This window comes from Astatotilapia calliptera, chromosome 10, assembly GCF_900246225.1.
Source record: "Astatotilapia calliptera chromosome 10, fAstCal1.2, whole genome shotgun sequence".
Classification (NCBI taxonomy): domain Eukaryota; kingdom Metazoa; phylum Chordata; class Actinopteri; order Cichliformes; family Cichlidae; genus Astatotilapia; species Astatotilapia calliptera.
The window spans coordinates 19,024,356-19,042,238 of record NC_039311.1 but is presented as its reverse complement, the minus strand read 5'-3'; the positions used below and the strand labels follow the sequence as shown (position 1 = coordinate 19,042,238).

At 40.0% G+C, this 17,883-nt stretch overlaps 1 protein-coding gene and 1 non-coding gene across 3 annotated transcripts; one reads left to right on the top strand and one right to left on the bottom strand.

Moving 5' to 3' along the window:
- Positions 1-1,580: 1,580 nt before the first annotated feature.
- Positions 1,581-1,652, top strand: trnaw-cca (transfer RNA tryptophan (anticodon CCA)). Its single transcript has one exon. It is a non-coding gene; the product is annotated as a tRNA-Trp (tRNA).
- Positions 1,653-5,932: 4,280 nt separating this feature from the next.
- On the bottom strand, positions 5,933-17,558 carry aifm5 (apoptosis inducing factor mitochondria associated 5). 2 transcript variants are annotated; one of them, XM_026183296.1, is made up of 19 exons: positions 17,271-17,558; positions 17,090-17,180; positions 15,572-15,681; positions 15,236-15,345; positions 15,109-15,153; positions 14,211-14,292; positions 13,832-13,944; positions 13,659-13,745; positions 13,397-13,488; positions 12,791-12,921; positions 10,878-10,993; positions 10,712-10,783; positions 9,882-9,945; positions 9,545-9,621; positions 9,316-9,433; positions 8,769-8,867; positions 8,479-8,554; positions 8,275-8,379; positions 5,933-6,839 (listed from the first exon to the last, which is right to left on the bottom strand). In XM_026183296.1, the coding sequence occupies exons 1-19, from the start codon at positions 17,284-17,286 to the stop codon at positions 6,806-6,808; spliced, it is 1,638 nt and encodes a 545-aa protein (XP_026039081.1). In that variant the 5' UTR covers positions 17,287-17,558; the 3' UTR covers positions 5,933-6,805. The 2 variants fall into 2 exon arrangements, with proteins under 2 accessions (XP_026039081.1, XP_026039083.1); XM_026183298.1 differs by having other exon boundaries at positions 12,833-12,921.
- Positions 17,559-17,883: the final 325 nt, after the last annotated feature.

The following is a 17,883-nucleotide window of genomic DNA, read 5'->3' as shown; positions in this document are numbered from 1 at the left end:
TGCTTCCTCACTGTCACCTGACACACTGAGGACACGCAGCAAATCCTCACAAGGCCACTTTCAAATGTCTTCTTCCTTTTTCATGAATATTTTTAGAACAGCGTTTCCCACAGAATATGAGTAAGGTGTATTAAGATGATTTTGACCCCTGTAAATTCCCAAATTCTTCATGAGTTCCTACAAGACCATAGTGACCTACCACTCAGATATTTTTTGGGAAATGCTATCAGCATTGGAAACAAAGAAAAGCCAATCTACTGTGCCACTCCCAGTGTTGAGTATGCCATAAATAATTATTTTAGGTAGAAATCCAGCCCAGATATATATTTAACACAGAATAACCCTGTTCAGCATATAAAATGATCTAAGTGCTCTCTGAAAACTGCTATACATGTCTAGAGTGCCTGGGGGAATACCAGTAATGAACTCTCATCTGTAAAACACCTACTGTTACAGGATTGTGATTTATTTAATGCACCTTCAAAAAAAATCTAACTTGTCATGTTTGTAAAAGCACTTGAGCTGTTGTTGACAGTGGCCTCACAAGCAGATGCCAGTGCACTTACTGCATGTAAAAATCTGTTTGTGTAATTATGTCTGCACCAGATGGAGAAGCACGCGAGTCACATCTTCCTCCACCGCAGCCAGAGTGTAAGCACACCAGCGCAAGACGTGACAGAGGCATGGGTCAAAACGCATGAAATGTAACACAGTCACATGACCTAGAAGTGGAAAATGTAATATTCTGGGTCAAAGGTGGTTCACGTGTTTCATGTGTTTAGCTGTGGAAACTTGATCTCTTTTGTTGTTTTGCCCATGATTTATCAGTTTTGCTTGCTCATTTATGCAATCCTGTTTTTTTAAAAGTGTTTTTATTTTTGACAGTTCCAACAGTGTCGTTTGGAAAAAGAGGACTTTAAAAACCTTTCTATCGCGTCTCACTCTGAACTTTGTCACCACTGCATGCATAAATGCTACGTGTCCTCTGTGACTCAGCAGATGGTTTGTCCCTTTTCCTCCTGTAGTTCTTGTTGGAAGATCACAGATATGTGGGGGAAATGCAGAACCAGGACAGACCCGCTTGAAATCCAGCACTGAGTCTATTTTTAGCACTGCTGCGTTTAGCGTTTAAGAGCAGACCAAGCATAGCGCCCGGGGGCCAAAATTAGCTACTTGGAAATTAATAGGAAGGTTAAAGTGCATGTAACACTTAATAATTACGGGAAAAGGCAGATGTGTGTGCAGTACAAGGAACCAGTGGTGATCACGACTCTGTGGAACAGGAAAAGGATGGAAACTCCCTAGAAAATACCACACAGCATGCAGTGGAAGTGCTTTGAAATCCCCATGCAGGAGTGTGAAGGACGAAAGTTTTACAGATGGCATTCAGTCCCTTAAACATGATTAAAACACTTTTTTTTTACTTTCCAGCTTTTTATAAACTTAAATAATCACAATGACAAAGTTTTTTTCTTTTGATTTTGAAAATAGAAACTATTTTTTAAAGATTATGTCACTGCCCAGAGGCTCGTAGCTCTTTCAGTGTTTTATTTTTTTTAACCTGTTCGTTGCACAGTACAGACCTCGTGGCGCAACGGTAGCGCGTCTGACTCCAGATCAGAAGGTTGCGTGTTCAAATCACGTCGGGGTCAACTGCTTTAACCCTGGGCAACAATCACATTATTCATGATGTGTGTAACGTACCGATTTCAAATACAGAATACCTGTCTGTCACTGGTTTCCTATTCGCGCTTCATGCAAGTCACTGTATTCCCCAGAAGACAAAAATAAGACTTGTTTTCAATTTCAACTTTCTCATGATTTCCCGTGATTCCCATCAACTTTCTCGTGGTTCCCAAATCAACAGCAAACTTAATGCGTCAGATAAAAACAGCTAAACAAATAAAGTCTATGAGGTTCATCCTTCTGTTTCTAAAATGTCTTCATTGTCAAAGTGATTGATTCACTGGCAGCTGGCAGCACGGTCAGGATCACAGAGCAAAGACGAACAGTGCAGCTCGAATTCGGCTTACTTCGTTTGACGTGTCGACGAGACCCGAAGACATTCTTCTCTGGGAAGGTGTGTCCTGTTGCCATGGAGAGGCGTCACTTGGCAACTTGGCGGTGTAGCGTGATTGTGAGGCACAAAAGGTAGCTCTGCAGCTCGCAGTACTTAGCCCATCTCCCCCCGTTTGTAGAAAACGTATTTGTTTTAAATAAATAAGATTGAAGGGCAGCTGCTGACAGGCTACTTGTTTCCATCGAGGTTTCTTGCCTGCAGTGAGTAAGAAGAATAATCTAAGAAGAATTTTATCCTGTTCATCAGTTGGTTTGGCGTGAGCAGACCTACTCATCGGCACTGAGACACCAGTATGCAGACAAAGAAGAAAAGAAACAAAAGCATTGTTTCCAACTGTGAAAATGCAGGTATTTTATTCTCTTTTTTTTTATCAGTGGAACTCAAGTTCTGATTCATATATAATATTATGTGTTTTCCCTTAACTAGTAAAATCACTACACTGAAAGTTTATGAAAAGAATATGTGATGGATCTACCTGCCTATCTCTGAATCAAAGACAACCTCAAAATCTAGAAAAATGAAGTCCTCGTGCTGAAAAGCACTGAAAATTAGATTTGTGCCTCGAGGGCACGTTAGAGGAGAGGAAATTAAATTACAGTGCCACATTTTTTGTTATTGAAAGGATATTAGAAGCAGACCATGAAATGTATGTTTCTGATGGAGTCCATGCTACCAGCTAGTACAGAAACCATTCTGAAATGATAAACTGTGACCTAATAAAAAGCTCTTGAAACTCTCACAGCACAGCATTGATTTATTATTGGTCATGCTACAGAGAGAAAAAAAAAGAAAAGGCATGGAAAAACATCTGACCCTCATGTTTCATCCCTCAAATCACTTGAATAGGTCGTTAGAGAATCGACCCCGTGCCTCCTCATTAACCTATCATAGCTCTCTACTGTAACCCAAGCCAAAAGTCCTTAATCTCCATAGGAAGTCATTAGTAATAGGAAGCCTCAGTTTTGTTTGCTAGTTTCCCTACATGTTTATAATGCTTCCCTACAGAGAAACTTCTGGCTGTATCTTTGCCTCCTGACATCTTGCCGCTGGCCCTTGTGCCTCCTCAGAGTCCGGGTCAGTCCCAAGACCAGGTTCCCAAGATCAGAGCCTCCACTAAGAAGAAACGAGAACGAAAGAGGAAAAATCACCGCAAGGACTCTCCAGCCACGCTGACAGAGAACCATAAAAGCGATGGAAACGGAGATACTGCTCAGGGATACGTGACAGTGCTCAATGTCCCGCAGCACTCTCTCCCAGCTCAGACTCTCAGCCTGAGGTGGGAGGGAGTGCTGCAGGATCCCCAGGCTGAGGCAAAGAGACTGGAGCAGTACAGGGCCAACAGGCGGCAGCGGTACATTGCACACAGAGAGGCTCTGTTAAAAGAAACCCAGGACGCCTTAAGACAGACTTTTCCTAAAGAGAAAAAGGTTCCAGCTAAATGTGACCAGCAGGAGGCTGCGTCATTACTGCAGCTGAGCAGACACTGAATTAAAGAAGCAAAAGAGAGCCTTATGCTGTTAGTGGCCTCGGGATTTATTTGTTCACAGTTTAAAATAGATTTATGCAGTGTGAGACACAAAGTAAAGATCCTAGGGTGCTGTTAAGACACTGGACCAAAGAGAAACTGAGCAGCTGAACACCCTTTAAAACGCCCCAACAGAAATGCTTAGGTTCAAAGTACATAACCACAATGCCACAGCTTTCACGACAAGAACGCCTCCTGCTGAGCACACCTTAAGAAGTTGAGTTGATCTTTCAGGGCAAAAACCCGGTCGGGATCACATAACATGAACCCAACTCACATCTGTCAGTGAAGTGAAGGGGGGCTGATCCATTACAGCATGAGAACCACAAAGAAAGATGTCCAGCAGAGAGGGGGTGGCAATGTGACTGTAACAAAGCGCTGCTCTGCTGTCAGTCTAAGCACAATACAGTAAACACAGTAAAAAGCTTGTCGGTGACACGATGGAGCAACAATTTAATGTGCAAAGTCCTGAACTCATTATTTCTCTTTGTTGCTCCTCTAAACTGTTAACTGTGTAACACTAAATCCCTTACTGATAAATGGCAGTGGGTGTCTGTTTATCACATTTGAACTTTATAGCCACAATTATGCAGACAAGAAAATCACCACGCTACATGCAGCAGATAAAGATCATACAAATATACATACATATATGAGCTATGCGAATGCCAAACTACTGAAAAAAAATCAGAAAAGATGAGAAGGGAAAAAAATGTTAGTGGCTTCCACCTGTAAAATCATTCTTGTTTTGGGGCTTGTCTCATTGTTGTCCCACCTGCTGTTAATTTCGTCAAAGCAGCTAAAACATATTAACAACCCCTTCAATTACTTAATTGAACAGATCAATATTCTAGAAGTTTGACTTGATGCTGTAGTCTAAATATAAAGTGTTCATTAAATTTTTTCTTAACAGTATATGTGATTTTTGGAAAATGTTTGTATATGCATAGATGCTGGCACTCGCAGTTCCCTAAGCAATGTTTATGCAAAGTTTCATCAAGATGGCTCCACTCCCCCAGGAGGAAATAGGGAACATGCAAACATACATCCATACATATGCATAAACTAATTATAGTATGATGTCTCCCCGTCCACACAGGAAGCAGTTTGTCTGTAAAGCATCACTTTGACACAGATGTTTGGCTACTAGTAGACGTTCCAGGTTGTGGTTGCCTAGGTAACCCTATAATGTATTTACCACCCTATCATATGTCAATCCTCTAATGAAAGGATGTCAAACTGATTTTGCATGTTGCATCACATACAAACCAATTTGGCCATAAGTGGGCCAGACACTCCCCTTTGTGTCAATGTGAAGACGTTTAGCATACAAAAAACATACATTTCTATAGTTCTATAGTTGTCTAGTGGGCCAAAGTTTCTTAAAACCTGCAATTGCTACCAAGTTTCATTGGCTTTCAAAGGTTTCTGGTCACCACATAACTCGAAATCACTTCATGTGTGGATGCAGCTTAAGGCTCTTTGTGCTATAGATCTTTTACTGTCTCTAAGATGTTTGATGAGCAAATGCAGTAACATACAACATCTTAAATGTCCTTCAAATCGCATAAAGAATTAAGTGTAATTATAGGTGTACATTTATGAAGTGGGACAGATTACTTCCTGTTTCTGTCCACTCTGTGTAGGAACACTACCACTGGTGGACAATAGATGTCAGAACAGTCCCTCTCTGAGTGAATCATATGTTCTCATGAGTCACTAAATACAACAGAGACCAAACTGATATGCCTGAGTTTTTTTTTAATTCAAAGTTGAAAACAAGACAAAAATGTTTAAATGACAAGTACTTCACTTTTATTCTTACTCTTGGCATCAAGAATCACTTTGAAATGATAACAACGCTGTTACTAACAAGAGGGCTGATGATGCTCATCAATGTGTCTTCTTCTTGTCACCTCAAGAAAACAAATCTAATAATGTTCTTATACCGAGGATATCATAGATTACTCGTTGTTACAGAGTGACTGGGTTCCTGTGAATTTACAGCATTATACTGTAAATGCATTGTACATACAGAAATGAGGTAACTTGAATATCACAGGAGTCAGTCATCTCCTGTGCAATGAAATACACCTGCTCTATCCATAATTCTCTGTAAAATTAGCCATTTTCCCCCTGCATCACCAGAGCTTGATTTTCATTGTATTTAGGTTTGCACAATTAGCCAATTTTTATTTCTCTTACATAAGATAAGAGCTTCAATTTTATTAAAATGGCAAGCAACAAGTTTCAATTCAAATGCTAATAAAAAAACTGTTTAGCCTGCCCTTTGCAAAGAAAAAAAAAACTAAATCTTTGACAGGCAACATTAGTACAGAGAGAAAAAAAAGCCATTACCACCTACTACCACCTAAAATATCACTACTGGTACTACTAACTGGATCTGGCCCTGAAAGGTCCTGGGTGAACTGAGGCATCCTGCTGAGAGCGAACAGTAAAAGCTGAGGTGTGAATTAAAGATAGCAGCAGAGCGATTGAGGCGGGGGGAGAGAGAGAAACGCAGCATTTCTGTTGTGCAGTGCTTTTGTTCGTTGTTTGCTGCAGGCCTATTGTTTGCTGTTGGTGTATTTTGTTACCATTGCCTGTTTCAGCATCTCTGTTTCAAAGAGCTGAACACTGCTGCCTCTGTTTTCCTAATCCCCCCCCCCCAACTCACTGACCGGACCACGAACGCGGATGTAGTGGGCATTAAGGTCACTTATGTTTTTCCAGCTGCCCCATCCAAGTAAAAGTGAGCTTTAAATACTAACAGCAGAGAACATACTGAGGCATCTTAAACAGCGATGTCTCTGGACTGTTACTGAAACACTCCTGGAGACATAAATCCATGAAATAAAATAAAAAATCTGTTAAATTAATGACAAAAAAATTAGATTTAAAAAAGAAGACCTATAAGCTGCATCTTTTTGAGGTATCTGTTGTTGACATTTGGACTCCCCCTCACATGAGCACTGAATGCATGGTATGCACTTCCACACAGCCCGTATTAGATGCTGAGCTGTTACTGCAGCTTTCACTGTGTTTGGTGCTCCTTCCCTCCGCAAGTGAAGTTTGTCTCTTCCGACTGAAAAGTTTCAATCCACATTTCCAAACTCCCCCTGGTCCTTTTTGTGAGCCGTGCTGAAGAAGAGACATACGGAGGAACGAACATTGGACAGACGAGTGTAAGGAGCTGAATATCAGGACAGCTGCAGCCAGCTCAGGTCGTCTGATCTGTCAGAGAGAGAAAAAATATTTCAAAAAATGCTTTTATGTAGATTTCCACTTATCTTGTGTAATTCTGCCTCCATTCACCAGCACGGTGAATTTTAAATCAATCACCATGCGATGTGCTGACTTTCAGCTTTAATTCAAGATGTTTAACAAAAGTATTGCAATAGATACATCCATTTTTAAAACCTTTTTTATACAAAGCTCCCTTTTTTTCAGAAAGTTAATTGGACAGATGACTGTCAGGTGCTTATATGACCTTGAAGGTCTGTTCTCTTGCTATTCATTCAGAAATTAAGCAGAAACAACGTCTTCCTGGAAGTCCCAATATGAGGTCCAGAGAGATACCAAAGCAAGTGAGCGAGTGAGTCATCATTAGATTGAAAAACCAAAAAAAATTAGGAGTGGCTGAATGACCATTCTAGCTCATTCTTAAAACTGTAAGTGCAGGATGATGGAGGCTATGTAAAGCAACTTCACAACATTCAGCATTTAAAAGTCAAGAATACTCTTCAGGAGGTATCATTGTTATGGTCAACAATCAAGAGATGCCTTCAAGAATGGAAACACAGTGCGTTTGCAACAAGCAGGTCAGATCAGACTTTACCAGAAAACATGCAAAGAGAAGATGCAGCTCTAATATAATGTTTGGACAGATGAAACCAAGATTAACTTGAAACATGGTGACAGCGTTAGGGCATGGGCATGTATGGCTGCCAGATCATCTGTTTATTGATGATGTGACTGCTGCTAGAAGTAGCAGGGTCTCAGGAAACATTTTTTCTGAGTGTTAAACAGGATATGCTGTATTTTGAAATTAAGATGCTCCTAGCTAACAAGTGTGTTCCATATTTCTTAGTCAGAAATGCACCTCATTCATCATGTTTGGTTTCAAAACAAGATGATATCATGGGCAAAAAAGACACTGACCTATGCAGGGACGTCTCTAATGATGCCATGAAAAACTGTTTTCAAATTTTAGTGATCTGAGATTTTTACAAAGCCTATGAAAAGTTTGATTGAGCCCATGTGAGAAGCATTCATGTTCTACCCAGATCCCAGGCATCACCAGAGACAAAAGTATTTGTTTAGTTAGAACTTGTCTGAATCTCTTTTGAATGCTACGTGTAATAAAGGCCAGCTTGAAACAAGGCAATGGCTTGATTATCCGAACAATGTCTGGACATCATGTCTCAAAACAGCTTTGAAGTCATGTTCCTGACCACCTGTGGTGTCTAACTTAAACAATGAAACTCTGTTAGATCTTTTTTTGGACTCCACCAACCTCTAGGTAAGAAACATGGCTCATTTTTCACAAAAATAAATCTCTCTACATTGTCTCTCTGGAGTCATATTGTTCAGATTCAGTTTGACTAAAATAATCAGAAGATGGGAATATAGAAACAAAGTGTAAAACAAACTGAACGATTTTACATACTGGGCCTCGTCTTTTGTGATGACTTTTCCTGTTGCAAGTCTCTCAGCTACTGCCGACACTGCTGGATCAAAGTTCAGGCCAGCTGCTGCTATGACCTCCTCATCCCTACAGGGAAAAAAACATTCCAAACATACACATCTGGGTATTTATTTAATGGTTACATTTTTTCAATCACAGTTGAATACAGTTTTAACAACAACTTACTTAATGTACAATGCGAGGAACTTCCTGTCCTCAAACTGTCCTTTTATCACGAGCTCAGTGTATCCCTCCCCATAGCCTGCACACAGCCAAAGCAAACATTCAACAATGGCATGCAGAAACATATGAAATCTATCACAGAGGGTTTATCTACAGTGTTTTCAGGCAGTAAAATAAACAGTTTGGATGGCAAAGACTGAAAAGAAAGATGTAATAACTTCACATGAATAATGATAATAAGACACCTGATTTTTTGTGTGCCAGTAAATATTTACGTGTGTGTGTATACCCACCTGTGTATCGGATGGTCTTACCCACAAGGACAGTCCAGTAGAAAGGGACTGAGTTCAGTTCAGTTGTTTTGTTTAGCATGTTCAGAGCTACTATTCTCCCTTAACACACACACAAAAAAGTTTAACATGTAAATGACATATATGGGATTTTACCCTGTAACACCCAGTGTATCATATTTTATACATGAGTTTTTGAGACCATGAATCAATAGCACCATAAATTTTTAAGCAATAGCAAAAATTATACAAATTAAAATGTATATATGCAAATTGATATTTAATTTGTTATTGTTTGTATTCATCAGAATGCTTAGTAAACACTCCAGCCTGAAGGAGAGAGCAAAGGTAAGGTTGACAGTGTTGATGTCAGTTTTGGAGCTTTAAGTAATATAAATTGACCCAGAATTCTCGTGAATTTAGTCCCGCTTCCCATAGATGACATTTTAACAGCTTTTGTGCTTCCCATGGTAAATGTCAAACATTGATTTTGTGCATCAAAGTCTCTTTGTGAAACTTTCCAGTTAAGTCTATATGTTTCCTGCTTCACCCTGTGCTTGTGCCATCTGCCAGTGTCCAATGTTAATCATCCTGTTTTTAGCAATGGCCAGTGGGAACATGGCCAGATCACCACCACAGAAGACATCGGGGACATTGGTGTGCATGTACTGCAGGAGGGATACACACAGAGAACTGATGATCAATGTTCCAAAGCACAAGTTTGGGGAAAAAGTACAAGTCAGGCTTATGTGCTGTAGATAATCGGGTGAACCGCTGACCTTGTCGACCTTTACAAAGTTTTTTGAGGTCATCTGTATTTTACTGTCCTTTAGGTACTCTGAGTTCGGCATGGTGCCTAATGGAGGAAAAATAGGAGCAGTTAATCAGGTCATTTCACTCAGTTATTTGTATACAATTTCAACAAGTCATTTAACATTAACATCAGACATATTTACAATATGCTGGCAACAGTAATTTAAGTGAATATATACATATATTCCTTCGGGATTAATAAAGTATTCTGATTCTGATTCTGATTCTGATTATAAAAGCTTTCAAGAATTCTGTGTTGCTTAATAAAAGACTCATAAAAGACTCTGATATGTTTCCACTTACCAATACCTACAATCAAAACTTCAGCTGGGATAACTTTTCCACTTTTCAGCACAACCTCCTTCACCTTGAGGAATAAAACAGAATGTGACAGGAAGAACTCAGTGTTAGTATTTTTTTTTTCATTACTGAAGATAAAACTGCTGATATTCTTATCTAAAACTAGGCGTCACAATCCTGGGCCATTTGACCCAGCCTTTTGAGTCTTAATATATTTTGATGTTTATGGTTTATGTTTAAGTTCATTAGCTTATCTAAGTTCATTTCTTTTTTGCCTATGATGCCCTGTTATAGTTCATTGTTTATTAGATTTCCCTTGTGTCTTCATGCCTCTGTTTAAGTTTCCGTCGCTCTTCATGCGTTTCATGTCTGCATCTCATTATGTTTCTCGTTTTATTTTGAAGAGGTTTGGTGTTTAGTTTCACTTCCCCTGTGGCATCAATATGTTTATTCTAATCAGCTGTCACCCATGTGTTTCCACTTCCCCTGATCACCTCCAGTGTGCATTTTGTGTGTTTTCATTGATTCCTTGTCAGGTCATCTGTTGAGTTCTCGTCATGCCTCCATGTTTCCAGGTTTTTGTCATGTTCAAGGTTTTGTCCTTTGTCTTTTGTGCTTAGCATTTAGTTTTCCCCAGTTTAGTTCCTGCTAGTTTTTCCTTAGTGTGCATCTGCCTTTTGTTTTGTACCTTTTCCCAACCTCAAATAAACGGCTCGCCTTTTGTTATATTATAGTTTTGTTCCAAGTGTCTGCATTTGGGTCCTCTTTCTCCATCCACATGTTCTGCCAGTGCAAATCGTGACACTGGAATGAAGTTTATCTCCTCACTTTACCTTGCCATTCACACCTCGGATCTCTGTCACGCTATCATTCATGTAGAATTTCACATTTCTCTCAATCAGCATCTACAGAAACAAGAGTGAACAACAAACAGGTAAGCTGGAGATGAACTACTGTCAGGGAATAACACGTACATCTCAATCTCTTCATCTTTCTTACCGTCATGGTGAGTTTGCCGATTTCAGGACCTAATGTATTTTGGTACGGCATTTCACTGCTGCCTATCACTGTGATACTGGAGGCTTTGTCTGTCAAGTAAGATGCCACCTCCATGCCTGAAAGCAACATGTAATTGTAGGTGCTGGAGCGAATATCAGTGTGAATAATATATTTTACTTAATATTTGACATATGATGCGAACAAAAAGACAAAGAAAAAAAGAGAAAAATAAAGCTAAAAGATGTTGATGCTGTAAACTAAATTTTTTATTTTCCTCTCTTTTGTAGGCTTTTGGGTCTATATAAAAATAGGGAAGAAAGGAAAAAAGGAAGTTTTCACAGTTAAAGCATATAATTCCACTAGCTTTGTTTTCTACACAAATCCAGGCAATACAAATGTGCACATAGTAACTATAGTAGAGCTGGGCGATATAAGATTTTTTCATATCACGATATGTTTTTTTCATTTCAGGCGATAACGATATATATCACGATATAAGCCAAATAACTATATTTGTAAGATTTAAATGTGCCGTTGCTCACAAGTAAAATGTGAAATAATCAGCAGCTTGTTTTGATTTAAATATTTATTTCCCATAGTAAGTTCAACAGGGTAGATGTACTTAAGGAACATGAGACTTTTTCAGATAAATAAAGGCAAATATTGCAAACTACACAAAAGGCAGCCGCTAAAGCGTTTAAGTTTCAAAATAGAACAAACGAAACAGACTAAATTGTCAATTCCACTTAGAAACAAAATATTAATTCTAAAAATAAATCTTAGTTTGTTTTACAGAAGAGCAGACAAAACTGACTAACTTTTGTCAATATCAAATAAACTGAGAACTAAAAGGAAATTCTCAATCTCTCCTTGTTGTATAGCTGAGCTTTTCAAACAGTTTTAACAGTTACTTTAGTCTGACAAAAGCCGAATGACGAATTAGAGCTTCCAGTCAGAGATTGAGCATGCACCGGTTTATTGTATTTCCAGACTTGCTTTCGGCACAATTTACAGTGCGCGCTACTCTGTTTTTTGTCAGACTTGAAATAGCCGAAATACCGTCACACTACGGAACTTCTATGGCTCTTCCGTACAACAATCTCTCCGGTGTTCTGACAAAACGTCCTACTTTGGCAAAACGTCCTACCGTAAGTAGTTTATGCACATTTCTGCTGTCATAGTAATTCCAGCACAAATGTAAGTAGGTATGACAGTTTGCCACTTAACTTTGCCTATCAGAGTATGCTTGTAGCTCACATTCATAAAGCCAGGATGGTTTGCCACTTCATTTTACCCATTAAAGTATGCTTGTAGGTCACATTCAGAAAGGTAGCATGGTTTGACACGTATTTATACCCGTCAGAGTATGTTTCTAGCTCTTATTAACAAAGGTAAGATGATTTGCCACTGAATTCTAGCTGTAAAATTATGCTTCTAGCTTATATTCACAAAGGTAGGACGCCACTGAATTTCGTGTTGTGCGCATGCGTAGAAACAACAGGTAGGATGGTTTGTCAGGTAGGATGGATTCCCAGAACACCTGCATTGGAACCATCATCTGTTTTCTCTTCGGTAACCTTCGGTCACGCTCTCGGTTGATTTTTCTCTAGTCAGCACACTCATTTCCTCCATTACCCGGGCGGCACGGCAGCTGGCTGCTTTCCAAAACAAATACACATGTGCGGCTTGGCACTTGTGCTGTACGTAACAAGTCACGTGACGTGACGCTGCGGCTGTGATTGGTTCGGCTCTGCGCTAGTTAATTTGGATTGGCTGTTCCTCTTTTTTTTTTTAAGAGGACAAGAGAGATGAGGCCTATCACAATAGTTTAACTTTTCTATCGAGAAAAAGTTATTTCGCAATACATATAGTTATCGTTCTATCGCCCAGCTCTAAACCATAGTAATCAGTACCAACAAATGAGGTTCCCACGAGGACAACATCGGAGCCCGTACAGGCTGCGTGGATTTGCCGGGCGTCCTCTGGCGTCTCCAACATCTTGATATTCCCCAAGTTCATGCCAGGAACATCCAGACCCTTTGCTCTAAAGGACAGGGATCAGAAGCAACTCACTCTGTTGTAAAGTAAAGTGGATGCTCCATGATCCTTTCACAGATTTTTTGAAACGACTAATTATATCTCAAAGCGGTAAATTTTCTCGTTTTAAACTTTTGATGCGTTTTCTATCTTCTACTGTGGGTTTATGAGATTTGCCGACCTCTGCATGCTGTTTTAGGTACCTTTTATGCAGCAACCCAGCTTTTTCAGAAAAGGTGGTGTTACTCTGAGACTCAGCTTAATAAAGTCTCCTTAGTTTTATCGTAAAAGTGAATTATAATATTTTTCTTATTTAAACTTTTCCATCAAATGTGCAGACTTAAAAATATATAATAAAACTGAGAGGACACTAACAATAATATTTTAGTTGGGGAATAATTGATGCCTGCCTGAGGCCAGAGAAGGTGTTTGTGCTGGAGCCAAGTATGTGTTTGTACACATATTTGTGAGGTTGTCTGTACCTGCAGCCAGTTGAAATGAGGAGTTGGTCGTAGCTCTGGACTGAACCATCATCAAATGTGACCGTCTTCTTGTCTGTGTCCACGGAAAGCGCCTGCAAACACATCAGCAACCAGTTTCAAAGCATGACTCAATCACATAGATAGCAAGTCATTCCCACATGTGTTGCTGTCCGGATGAAGATTTACCTCAAGGTCACAATGTCTATGAGATAAAACACAGATGCAAGCACATGCAGGATGTTGTCATACAGGAAGTACTCACTTCTTTCCTGAGCCACACCTCTATGTCATACTGATGGAAAAACTCCATCCTCCTCATCAGGATGCTGTCGCTCTCCACGTTCATCACCTGTGAAATCAGCGAAACTCCAGTGAAGTGAAGAAAATTCATAGAGACTTTCATGTGTTTGTGTCGAGTTATTCGCTGTGCTGAACCTTGCTCAGACGTGTTTTGTCGTAAGGTAGGAGGTCTTCTCTGGTCACCATGATGATCCTGCCACCAAAGTTTTCCTGCCGCAGCGTCTCAGCACAACTGAGTGAAGCGGCTCCTACACTTACACAAAACAACACACACACACACGCAAAGGAAGCAAATCAGAGGCAACGCAGTCTAATACCTGCACGTATCCATGTACAGCATACATATACTTTTTTTGCAGGATCAGAGAAGCGGCTCATTTTCCTGACACATTTACTCAAATCCCAAGGCAAAATTGTTACATTTACTTATTTGTTGAGAGGACATGGTGGAAGATGCCAGTTAAGTGCCCTATTGAAGCCACACAACCACACACACATATTGGTCCACACTCACCTCCTCCCAGCAGCAGAACAGTGTGAGTAACTCCTGGGACTGCAGTGCCCATACGCTTTATCCTTTTCTCCTGCCTGAGAGTCTGAATCATGGATCAAACACGTGTTCAGGTCATCAGTAGGTACCAACAGTGATATTTACAAACAGAAAATTATTTCAGTTGCCTAAAAATACACTCACGGTTGCTTTCTTAGGTTCAAATCAAATCAGCCAGTCACATGAGACAGCCCTTCAGTGCATTTGTTCACTGCAACTTTCAGCTACAAACCAGTTTACAAAAATGTGAATCAAAATAAAGCATAAGAGTTTGTGTCAGTGATGAACTAAAAAGATAAAACTTGATATTTTAATGATTTTTAAGGGGAAAATGTGCTCAGTATGAATTTATTGACACGTCACACTTGAGAAAAGCAGGGAAATTCCACTCTGTAGCATCCTATTTTTTTTAAAAACAACAAAATGATAAGTGTTTGGGGCCCAACTGTTTTAGTTTTTAAAGCAATATGCTCCCCATTTTTGATTAATCTGTGTTTTCAACTGCAAAGGTCCTCTTTTGTTAAGTTTTGTAATGTGCTAACTGTTTCAGTGGGTCACAGATTTGGGTTGCAGAAGTACCAGGAGTCTGCTATGTTGAAGTCAGGTCATCAACTGGTGTTTATCGCCTCCACCATAAAAATCCAGGTTCTCCCTCCAACAGTTACTCCCTGGCAATAATTTCAGCCTCTCTTTCCTGTAGCTGGGTTTTAACTAGTGTTCATGAATGCAGCGGGGAGCTGTGTTCAGTGACAAAGGTTTTCAGAATTAGTTGTGTTATGGCCTTCTTTCCTCGCTGAAGAGATCGATACCAGGAGATTAAAATGGCCTCATATTACTAAAACAGAAAAGGTAACCTACTTACCTTTTTATTTATGGACACATACACTTTGCTGTTTTGAATATGGACCTTCAAAAGAGAAAATAAAAACATTTAAACAACAGCAAATGTGCTCATAAGCTTTGTATCAATCTGTCTCTCCGGTTCATACTTTGTGGCAAGGTAGACAGTCGATGCCGGGGTATTCCTCGAGATCGCCTGTGTGGACATTGAAACAGGAGCCGTGCCACGGGCAGCGCACTCTGTTCCCCGAAATAAAACCTGAACACACAAAGATGCGCACAAGAAAAATACAAGATGAAGACAAATTATTAAAACATAAGAAACACATATGAAGCTCAGACCAGTCTGATACCTTACAGTGTGCACAGACAAGATAAATTTCCTTAAATGACACTTTTCTGCCCACACAAGCACCCAGACTTGACTCAAGACTGAAATACATCTATGTCACAGAAATTCCTCTTCAGACTTCCTGTCTTCATACCTTTGCTAAGTGGAGCGCCGTAGTGTGTACACTGGTTCCCAATGGCGCTGTATTTACCCCCACTGCGCGTCAGCAGCACACCGTGATGTCCGACTTCAACTTCCATCATCCTGAGATAACAGACACACACACACACACACACACACACACAGAGAGAGAGGTTTTTAATTTTTTAGAATAAGATAAATTTCATTGTTTGTACATCTAAGCTTGTTTAACACTTCAACTTGGTCTTTTCCTCCAGCCGTGGAAGCGTCGTGTCTGCAGGGATGGCTTTATCTGGACTGAAAAAAATATTTTTTTAAGTAAAATGCACCTGAAATGTATAAAATCAAAGGTTTATGTATTAAAATAATTCATCATTAATGGGTATAAACTGAATGCACACCTATCAAGTAAGTTAGTTGACCAGATTAGATTAAATGTAATGTTTTAGATTGAATTTATACAACAAAATTATGCACAAAAATTTACATGTAATCAAATTACATAAAGTTACCATTTTGGGCATAAATATTTTTTGAATACTTTGGGCTTTTTTATTTTAAAAAAAAAGTGCCCGATGAAAACTGTAGTCTGTGGGCCATCAACCTTTTGCTGATTCTGAAGTGTGGTGTGCCAGAAAAAGTCTGAAAACCAGAGCTTCAGTTCAGCCAGAGACAAGGTGGTCGTGTTATCCTCCTTATAAACTGTACTCACTTTGTTGATGCCTTACCCCTCCCCTGTTCCCGCAGAGGCTGTATTTTTTGATAAAACTGCAACCTTGGGGAGTTTTTGACGGGGTACAATCAATGACAAGGCCTCCTGGTAGTATTTTCACTAAAACTGTCGTAGTATTGTTGGGTTTTAGACAGGTTCAATAGCCCCAGTGTCTCTGGCTCGTGTTTATGAGGCTGGTATTCACTGTCTGATCTACAGTTTTGACCAGATGGCACAGACATATATTCACTCCGGAGCTTTCATCTACTGGGACCCCCACTGTCATTTAGACCCCACAGAGTGTCTAAATAATCTAAATAAAGGGGGTTTTGTGGTCAAATGCGTTTTACACTGTGAGGTACATACAGCTCAGCCCCAAGGAAAATTCCCCTTTCTGTCAAAGAAAAGAAGGTTATGAGATGTCTTAATTTAAGAAAAAGAGAGGCCAAGAAATGTTGCTTTAGCAAAGAAAGAAATCTCTGAGCAAGACTCTTTGAGCTTAAATTGTAAGAAATAAATGTGGAAAATAACAAAAAAAAAAGTCTAATTTCTCAGACTGACCAGTAATAATAGAAAAAAGGGTTTATTCACAGAAATTAACCATTTTTGTGAGGACAAAAAACAACAACAAAAACGAAATAGATTGGACTCTTTGCCGGGCCGTTTCTGGTCCCTGTCCCTTTTGTTTGACATCCCTGCTATAAATCATTCAAGTGTTTTAGATGTCACACTGAGACCAGTTTAAAATTTATAGCAATAACTGTTTATGTGGTTAAAACACAAAGGCATATGTTTGCAGGTTCCCCATCCCTTCCTTACTGTCCATCCTGCAGGTCTGACTCCAGACAAACCACCTCTGTCAGCTCCTCTGATGGGTTCTCTGAATCAGAGTCCGTGAGCTCTCCGCGGGCTGCCCAAACACATTATAAATAAATAAATGAGTCATCAAATGAATGATCATCAGTTTACTTTCAGACACCACTCTGCTGAGGCTACTCACACGGCTTGGTCGACATCTCTGTGATTCAGCTGTAAGAGCTCGCAGACACCAAGGCGAACCCCAGGGACATTAAAGGTTATTCAGACGCTCAGGTGGAAACAATTTGAGTCCTGCGTCACTTTGCTTTCCTCTCAGCAGATGAACAATGGGAGTCCATTTCCAAGGGAACCAGTCCATCCCCAACCTGCATCCCAGTTGGTCCAGTGAAAAGTAGATGATTTGGCTCTAATCACCCTGGAAAGTGTCTTCGGTGAGGCAGTGAGCGGAGAGTTTGGGCACTGTGGCGGCTCATGTTCAGCCGCCGTATTGTCGCAGAGAAAGGAGACCCTGCTCTTTTGTTTTTTTACAACGGCAGCACAGAGAAAGGCTGACGAGGCTGAACGCTGAATGGAGGGGCGACAAAGCAACACTTACTCAACCACAGGTGGTTATAATTCACTCTAAAGCAGAAACACTGAAGTCAGGCACTGTGGTCACATTCACACATGAGGCTGCACGTCTATCAGATTTTCGCCCATATGTGCCACAAGGAATTTCATTAAGAACATCCGGTGCAAACATCAAGTTTGCCATCAACTCGGCTTTCACAAAACGTTTCTTTTTTTAACATTGT